The sequence below is a fragment of the Nansenia antarctica genome, assembly GCF_963989245.1.
Source record: "Nansenia antarctica genome assembly, chromosome: 12".
Lineage (NCBI taxonomy): Eukaryota > Metazoa > Chordata > Actinopteri > Argentiniformes > Microstomatidae > Nansenia > Nansenia antarctica.
In genome coordinates this window covers 1,521,621-1,531,375 of record NC_137682.1, presented here as the reverse complement: position 1 = coordinate 1,531,375, position 9,755 = coordinate 1,521,621, and the positions used below count along the sequence as shown (strand labels likewise).

Below are 9,755 nucleotides of genomic sequence, written 5' to 3'. Positions count from 1 at the left end.
CACTTGCAGCGGCACTGTTACACATTGTGAAATGACAAACAAACATCAGAAATGTTATGGTTATATTGAAAAGCATAACCGTGGGCATTTTCAAATCCCGCTCAACCCTACTATGTGTGGAATCATAGAATTGGAATTATAATTATATTCCATGGAACTAGAATTCCACATCAGACTATGCAGTCGTTGCTATTCCATCTGCCCAGGTAAAACCTCCGTGCTGAAGTACCGTAACATTGTTTTAAGAGCCTCCTATCTCCCTCAGACACACACACACACACACACACACACACACACACACACATACACACAGGATTCACCTCATTGAAATCCATTGAGGCCTAGTGTGTGCAACTCTCAATAACACTTTTAGTGCACTGCTTTTGACTAGAGCCATATAGAGGTTATTCCCAAGTAGCCTGTACAGGACAGACTGTCATTTGAGATGCAGCCATGTTGAGATACTGTATAATGGTCTACACATGTTCATATGGACTTCATTATCTATGCCACGCTGCTTCAGAGGAATGGACTCCTAGCTATCATTCATGACTCAGGACGTGCAAATCAAATTAGACACACTACTCCAACACCAATTTGTGTGTGTGGCTGGCTGCTTGTATATTTCTGTCTTCATTAAAGGATATTCAAAGTTATTAAAAGATGAACAGACCTACTGGTGCTCACGTTGTGAACATGCAGCGAACTCAAGCCGTACCGTTGGCCCAGCAAATGCAATGCTATGCCAAATAAGTCTCATCTAAAAACAAAACTCCCAGCCTTCACATCAAAGCCCATATGAACATACTGTATGTCATAATAAGAGTGAAACAGCCATATGAAAATGTAAAAGAAGAAAAAGAAGGAATTTAAAGTGGAGGTGCAGGGAGGGCTGGAGGCCAGGGGGGGGGGGGGAGGGTTTCTCGCCCCAACGGGTCTCTCTCTCGCGTGTACTATTATAGCACAAAGGCTCAGTGTCCAGACAGGTCAACTACAAGTTAAGAGGCTTCAAGTTTGGACAGAGAAACTATCTCAACCTGCCCTTCCCCTCGCCTCGCCTCAGTGTCTGATTATTACGAATCACAACCAACCTGCTCCCGTCCCAGTCCCTCTCCTCCCCCCCCTCCCCCGTCCTGCCCCCCATCTCCCCCCCCCCTGTCCTCTGGGGGGATCTGTTGTCCTTCCTGACGTAGGTCCCCCCGGCCGCCATCCCGGCGGCCCCCTGGGGAGCCCCCGCCGCCCGGGGGAACTGCCGGGCGTCCAGCACGTCTTTGTACTGGATCTCCGGCCTGATCATCCTCAGACAGGCCTGGCGGGTGGCGTTGTCCAGCCCGGGCTGCAGCTCGTAGCCCAGGATCTTCACCAGGCCGCTCTGGAACGGCCGGATGGTCTTGTCCCGGATGCGGCTGGCCTCCACGGGCCTCCCGCCGTCGCGCAGGCACACGCGCGCCATGACCTCGCGCCGCGTCCGCAGCAGGGCCACCTCGCCCTCCATCCTGGTCCTGCCGAAGCGCTCCACGTCCTCCCAGAAGGTGCGGTTGAAGGCCTGGTAGAGGTGCCAGTCCAGGGCGTTCCAGTCGCGGAGCTTCAGGCGCTGGTCCTCCGTGAGAGCCAGGTTGGGGGCCTGCGCCGCCGCGGCTGCAGCCGCCGCCTTGCCCACCACCCAGCTGCCGCCTCCTCCTCCGCTGGGCTTCTGCTGGCGAGCGTTGAGGCTGAAGGAGACCACGGCGTCCAGCGGCCAGCAGAGGGCGTGGCGGAGCAGGACCATGGACTGGTCGAAGTACTCCGAGACCAGGATGAGCTTGAAGGCCCGGCGCACCGCCGCCTCACCCCTGCGCGCCAGCGACGCGGTGAAGTTGGCGTTGTGGTCCATGCCGAAGTCGAACCACAGGAGGTTGCGGGCGTAGTGGTTGTTGCGTAGCCGCGGGTCGTAGTACTTCCCGGGGTCGTTGGCGAAGTCTCCCAGCCCCTTGGCCTTCTTGAAGGCCGGCGCCACGGCTTTGTAGTAGGCGTAGGAGGACTCGGCCAGCGCCACGGGGTCACGCACGATGGAGAAGTAGAACGCGTCTGCCGGCATCACCTTGTCCACCTGGAAGAAGAGAGGAGAGGTCGAAGGTCAAAGGTCAGGAGGGCAAGGCAGCAATGGAAGCTATGACATTTAACAGCTCGTGACGTTAGAGTTATAAGGTTCTATCTCCATTTTTGTCAAAATTTAGTTTTTTACATAATCTGATCCATTAGGTGTTTATTAATACCTGTGTGGTGTTATTTTTTTAAATGTTGACATTTTTGAGTTAGTAATTAATAAAATACAAAGGTTCCATCTCACAAAACATAATGGAATGTAAAAACTTTGACGCTCAATATCTCTGAACTGCTCTGAAACGGAGATAGAACCGTATCATTCTAAGCTCACAAGCTATCAGAATCATAATTAGAATTGCTTTCATTACATCCAATGTACAAGAGTATAATTCTTAAGCTTTAGATTCTTCGACATTTTAATTGTAGCAGGATACAAAATCAACAATAATACAATAAGTTAAATAAGTAAAGTAAGTCATAATAAAGTAGAATAAAGTAATAAAGTGATAGTAGTCGTACTACAGAGAGACCAGTCGTACTGCAGTAGAAACAGTAGTGCAAAATGCTGTACAGGTTCCAATATGATGAAATGCAATATCATACAATATGCAGTATAACACAGACATGACACAGTACAGGACGTCAAGTAGCAGTCAGGTAGTGTTCAAGTAATCAGGTAGTGTGCAGGTCAGTGGTGGACTCAGGCTGTTTGAAGGGTAGGGGGGGGCGAAAAGAAAGAAAAGGCACCTATGGCACAACATGGGACCCCATCAGTGCACATGGTCAAGTTTAGACCATTGGAAGGACAGCCAACAGGGCACATCCTCTAATTTTGACACTCAAAAGGGCACTTTAGTGCGACGTTTTTCAACTGTGGGGGCACACGGTCAAGTTTAGACCATTGGAGGGGCACCAATAGGGCACGTGCTCTCATTTTCGCCACTCAAAAGGGAACTTTAGCCACTCAAAAGGGCATTTTTGCCACTCAAAAGGTTACTTAAGAGACACTTTTTTCAACCATGGGGGCACCAGGAGGGGCGGTCGCCCCCCCTGCCCCCCCCCCTGAGTCCACCAGTGGTGCAGGTAGTCTTATAATAGATATGATGTCTGCAGTGATGATGTTTTGGGGGAGACAGTCTTTTGTTTTCTTGCAGGGCGCTTCCCCAGGAGCCTGTATGCAGGTCAGGACACGGTGGGCAACTTTGGAGAAAGAGAACTTCACACTATTATTCATTGTTGGGTCTTTTATTTCACGTCACCCATGTCACCGGCTATAATGGCGTCATCAGGCACTGGCGGACTCAGGGGGGGGGGGGGGGGGCAGGGGGAGCGACCGCCCCTCCTGGTGCCCCCACGGTTGAAAAACGTCTCTCTCTTAAGTGCCCTTTTGAGTGGCGAAATTAGAGGATGTGCCCTATTGGCTGCCCTTCCAATGGTCTGAACTTGACCATGTGCACTGATGGGGTCCCATGTTGTGCAGTAGGTGCCCTTTTTTTCTTTTCGCCCCCCCCTGCCCTTCAAACAGCCTGAGTCCACCACAGGTCAGGACACAGTGGGCAACTCTGGAAAAAGCAGAAGCATTATGAAGATAAATACAATCAACCGCAGTGGAGACTTAAGAGTGCCAGTCAACGTTCATGTCTTAGTACAGGGTTCCTACAAGTTTCAGTCAAGTCAAATTCAAGACCTTTTTAGACCTTTTTTAGACCTCTTTGAATAGAATTGTAGACCTATTCGCGACACCATATGATAGCTTTTTGTCATCCTCAAGGTGAGGAAATTAGGGATTTCACTGCCATACAGACAAAAAAGGAAACTAATTGGCATTTTTTTGGTTCCAGCTTGATTCATTTCCGCGTAAACAGACGTGGTCGGACTGATTTCCTTGCAGGATATCATTTTTAAGACCTAGCACCTCCTTTTTAGACCGAATAACTGACATTTGTGGCCTTTTTAGGCCTTGTGAATTGGATTGCTGGATTTAAGACTTTAAGGCTTTTTAAGACCAGCGCAGGAACCCTGCAGTAACTAATAGTAACACTACTGGTAATGGCGTTGAGCTGTTCTGAACATATCTGCCCACACAGCATGATAGTGTGTGTGTGTGTGTGTGTGTGTGTGTGTGTGTGTGTGTGTGTGTGTGTGTGTGTGTGTGTGTGTGTGTGTGTGTGTGTGTGTGTGTGTGTGTGTGTGTGTAGGCAATGCTGAACCTTTGATGTTGGATTCACCTTAACGAACAGAATGTGCCTCTCCAGTAGATCTGTGTCTGAATCCTGTTCAAACTACTATTATACATCTTTCAACTGTCATATCCTCTCTGGGTTTTCAAATGACATCAATGACTCCAGGAAGTTGTCCCTCCAATATGTTTTTTTTAGATGGTCCCTTTATCATATTGGTCGTACACTTGTGTCTACTTGTTGCTTGGTCATGTACTTGTTGCTTTCTGTGAACTTGGATTCTTCTCATTCTTCGCATTCTCTCTCTCTCTCTCTCTCTCTGTCTCTCTCTCTCTCTCTCTCTCTCTCTGTCTCTCTCTCACTGTGGTCTGGTCTGGTCTAATCCACAGTAGATGTCAGCCTATGAAAATCACTAATTCATGTCATGCACACACACAGAATGACATGACAAAACGTTTTGTTTGTTTTCTCTTTGTTATGTCTTGTTCATTTGCCTCTTGTGTCCACTTTAATCTTTGGTTTCATTTCATTCTCTTGATTGGTAGCAGTGAAGCCAAACACCCGATGCCTTAAGGTGAGATGGCAGACTAATGGCAGATAGATCATTAAAATGAAGCAAATGATGGAAGCAAAAACAAAAACAAAAATCTAAAGGAATAATACGGAGCCCCCCTGGGGTCAAATGGTAGAAAAAAAGATTTGATGTGTGAATCCGAGGGAACGGATTGATGTGTGAATCCGTTCCCTCTGTTTAGTAATTCGTTCCCCTTAGTAATTCGTTAGGGTTAGGGTTAGGCCCTACGAGCCAGAACGATCGCAAGGATTAGGGTTAGGGTTAGAATCCTTGCGATCGTTCTGGCTCGTATAATGTGTCCATTCGTCTGTCACTTTGTTACCTCTGGCTTATTAAAGCGCATGTGGTTCCCCATGATGTTGAGGTCGGTCACGCGGGGCCCACGGTAACCTTTGACCCTGTGTGCGTTGAAGGGCAGCGGGTATCCAAACTGGTACCCCAGGGGCAGGGCGAAGCGCAGCTCCCTCTCCTCCCCGTAGCGGTACAGCATGTTCAGGACCGTGCTGCTGGCCGTCTTGTGGGTCTTCAGGAACATGACGTGGTTGTGGGGTCGGCAGGAGCCCAGAGGCGGGCCCTGGGCCTCCGAGGAGGACAGGGAGAACAGGGGCCGCGACCGGTCGGCCTGCACAGTGCTGCGGAGCAAGGAGGAGATAACAATAATACGGTCATTGGAATATAGATGAACCAACACATATGGTTAACTCATATTTAGACCAAATAGAGAGAGAGGAGAGGGAGTGAGGGAGTTTAATTCTTTCTACTTTTTTCTTTTTCTTTTACAATTTCTACCTCCGCTACCCCCCCCCCTGCACCACACGTAGCCTACATTCAGACCAGGAGGAGAGAACGCAGAGTACAGAATAGAGGAGGATAAGGGAGGGAGAGCTGCAGGGCCTATCTGGTTACCTCAGATTAATGTCATGAGTCATGAGTAGTTCAGAGACCGCTGCTATAAAAGTTGTTTGTCTACAATCCAGTTAAAAGATTTGCATTTCTGTTTGTCCACTTTCCTCAGTCACCGTCACACAAGTGCTCCACAGAAGGCTAAGCTAGGCTAGGCCGGAACCCAAAACCCCCGGGGGGGTAACAGAAGCGAGAGGGGGAAAAAAACTACCAGATGTGAAAGAAGAGAGGGTAGGAGAGAGAGGAGGAGGAGGAGGAGGAGGAGGAGGAGGAGGAGGATGGGGGAGGAAGGGGGGAGCCAAATAATGAGGGTGTGTCTCTACTCTGGAATTTAAAATAGCAAATTACAGTGAACATTGAGCTAGGCCTTCTCCCTCCAACAGAGTGAGTAATACAACCATATCATTTTGCCTTTGGGGGTTTTCGCGGTTTACCCTGGAGTAGCTACACTCCTCCTCCACATGTTGTGTTCTCTAGACACCCGCATGGGGTTACCAAACGCATGGTGATCAACTACAGTCACATAACAGGGAAGCATCAGGGACAGCGACTGGAGGAACAGGTCAGGACAGTTATAAACACAGACAGAGGAAGTAGTACAATCTGCAGCTCTGTAGATGTCTGGTCTTGTTAACACTTGTTAGCGTTTCCTGATTCAGATGGAGTAGGCAGCCAAGTTTGCCATAGACCAACACTCAGGTGACGCCACTGTCACCACAGACAGGACAGTTTAGAAAATATTGTTTTTATTCTGTTCTTATTCTTTCAGTTATGATTAATGGAGTAGAATTATTAGAACTAGGCTGTTGTATTCTAATTCCGTCTGTTCTGTTGTAGGATGGTGAATAGCGGGGCGCTTAGGTGGCGTAGCGGACTAAGCATTGACCACGTAAACGCAGGGTTCCCCGTTCAATTCCGGCCGGGGACATATCCTGCATGTCATCCCTTCTCTCTCTCTCACCCATCCTTCCTGTCAAATCTATACAGTCTCTATCACAATAAAAAAGAAAAATATGAGTGGGACTGCCCCACTCAGAAAAAATTACTTAAAAGAAAGAATGGTGAATAGGATTAGAGAAGAGATGAGGGATGCTACAGGGTGGTCTGGGTGTCTGTTCTCCTCCCACCTTTTATTGAATATGACCCCCAGGAGCTGGCCGGCGAAGGCAATGGCCACGAACACCAACAGGGCCTTCCACAGCCACAGAGGCCCGAGCCGAAAGCACCCCAGACACCGCATCCTCCTGGACAGGGGGGAGGAGAGAGAGAGAGAGAGAGAGAGAGAGAGAGAGAGAGAGAGAGAGAGAGAGAGAGAGAGAGAGAGAGAGAGAGAGAGAGAGAGAGAGAGAGAGAGAAAAAGAAAGAGTTAGGCAGAGAAATGCATGGGTCACAAAACAAATATGACATATAGGTTATCAGAATCAGAATCAGAATCAGAATTGCTTTAATTACATCAATGTACGGATACAAGGAGTAACATTCTTGGGTTTAGGTCAATTAGACATTGGCATTATTGCAGGAGAAATACAAAATCAATAATAGAATATAAGCAGGATATAAACCACAAAAACAATTAAGAATAAGCAGGATATAAACAACAATCAACAATAGCTGTGTATACAACAGCGTCAGAGTGTCAATAATAGAATAATAGAATAGAATAGGCGATAGCAGCAGAATGCCAATCAGCATATCAACATTCTTAATGTCAACAACATTACTGAACGTTCAGATTCAAGTAATCAGGTTGTGCAAACAGGCACTGCATGTTACGGTGTGACAATATGGTGCAAAGTAGAGCAGTCTAGAGTTAGGTAGTCTAGAGTTAGGTAGTGACCAAGTAGTCAGGTAGTCATAATGTATTGTTAGTGCAATGTGGGGTGCATTAGGGGCAATAGTCAGCAAATTTGCAGTCTAGATGTAAATACCCAAAGGCCTATATTTGTCTTTCTTTTTTCTTTCTATGGTTCAAACTGTGTTTGTAAACTGAGAGATTGAGACTCAATGAAGGGTACAGAACAGGAGTTGTTCCACACTGGAATGTGGGAGGAACAGAGATTAAATTGAATAATCGTGTGAGTAGCTTAACTCTTCTTCTTAATATCTCAATCTCTACATATCAACATCAGTTGAGGAAGTGGTAATGAAACCGCAGACACTGTCTCTGTCTGTCTGTCTGTCTGTCTGCACTCTCTGCTCTGGTGTGGAATAACGTAAAGCATTGAGCCACTTCGGTTACTGTCACATTGATTACACAAGTGTATCTATGTGTATATGTTTGTGTATATGTTTGTGAATATGTGAATATGTGAATATGTTTTCTGTTTTTGCACCTTCAGAAGAACCACTACAATTTAATTGTATAAGGCAACTGTACAAGGACAATAGTCTATTCTATTCTATTCTATTCTATAACACACTGCTGTGACATTAATAAGCGCGCCTGTAATGCAATACCAAGATGCACTTGTTATAATTACGCTTAATTATCCTAATAATTATGCATACAGTAAAGGGAACATTCCAGTCCAGACATGCAGGTTCACACAGGCGAAAATGTTTGGGCAGAGAAGCCTAGGTAGACAACAGTCCCAGTATGTATACAGCGGTTGAGATACAAAAAATAAAAAATAATATGATCCACATCGCAGAACCATTCTGTCAAAGAAAGAAAGCAATTGTCAAGCTTCCAACCTGCCGTGCTGCTGCGAAGTTACATTTCTAAGACTCTCAACAACACAAATTATATAATGCAATAATGCATGCTTAATGAGGGATGAGGAGGAATGCATTAATGCATAACGAAAAGGCCTTTGTGTTTAGGTGGAAAGAAAGCGGCTCTCCTGTCAAGTCAAGGCATAGAGTCTAGTCTAGTCTAAACCCCGCTACACTGGATCAATCTCAGCTCCGGTTTCAAAGACAGATCTCTATCTCTGGATCTTCCACCGCCTCGGGTTGCAGAGCCCCTTCGTGCCCAGCCCGGGTGTCCTTACCCCCGGGTGTAATAGCTCCATACGGGTGATCTTACCTCGCTCTCCGTTTGAAAACCATAATGGAAGCGGGCTTTGGTCGGTGTTATTTTGCAGCACTGGGCTCCAGCAGCCACGGTGCATCTCGGAGGCTCGCCGGGTTACAATTATTAAGACATCCAGAGACACAGATGCAGGAAAGGGTTATTATATTATTATTATTATTATTATTATTATTGTCCCGCAGGCTTGCTGCTCCCGACTGTACTGTGCGTGACGACGTAGACTTCAGTTCACCCGTGTGGAGTATATTATAAAGCTGTACCTATTCCGTTTATTTATTATTGCGCTTTTCTCCGCTGCCACTCTTTTGCTCAGGAATAAAAAAAACAGATTTGGATGGAGAAAGAAAGGGGTTGGCTTTTGTGTGTGTGCGTGCGTGCGTGCGTGTGCGTGCGTGCGTGCGTGCGTGTGTGTGTGTGTGTGTGTGTGTGTGTGTGTGTGTGTGTGTGTGTGTGTGTGTGTGTGTGTGTGTGAGAGAGAGAGAGAGCAGGGGGCGGGTTCATACACACACTCTGACGTCATGCATGACTGTCCTCGGTCGGCTGGCTTGCTGGATGATGCTGACAAAAGTGTATCCAGGCGCAGAGCAGAGAGAGACTGGACGGATCTGAACTCACCTAGAACTCTGGGTACCTGACTCTGACCCTGCTGTGCTGTAACTGTGCTATAATATCACTATATATTTTTTCCCACAATATATTTATTATCATTTTTATATACCAACATCAAAGACGAGACAACAAAAGACAAAAAAAGAGAAACATACAATAACAAAATTCACAAACATAGACACACACAACTTGCATCAATTTTGGATTACAATAACAATACAAAAACAAAACTTTTCTCCTGTATAAAGTATTCTATCTTACATGTTCTTCATGTATGGTTCCCACAGCTTGTCAAAGTCTTTCCACTTGCCTTTAATAATATAGGTTAATCTTTCCAGACCAATAGATTCCAAGAGCCCCCTCTTCCACA

At 46.6% G+C, this 9,755-nt stretch overlaps 1 protein-coding gene across 1 annotated transcript; it reads right to left on the bottom strand.

The window, feature by feature from the left end:
- Positions 1–1,027: 1,027 nt before the first annotated feature.
- On the bottom strand, positions 1,028–8,793 carry gal3st4 (galactose-3-O-sulfotransferase 4; the record flags this gene model as incomplete). The annotated part of the gene is made up of 4 exons (XM_080543379.1): positions 1,028–2,089; positions 5,162–5,471; positions 6,870–6,986; positions 8,771–8,793. The coding sequence occupies 4 exons, from the start codon at positions 8,791–8,793 to the stop codon at positions 1,028–1,030; spliced, it is 1,512 nt and encodes a 503-aa protein (XP_080399505.1).
- Positions 8,794–9,755: the final 962 nt, after the last annotated feature.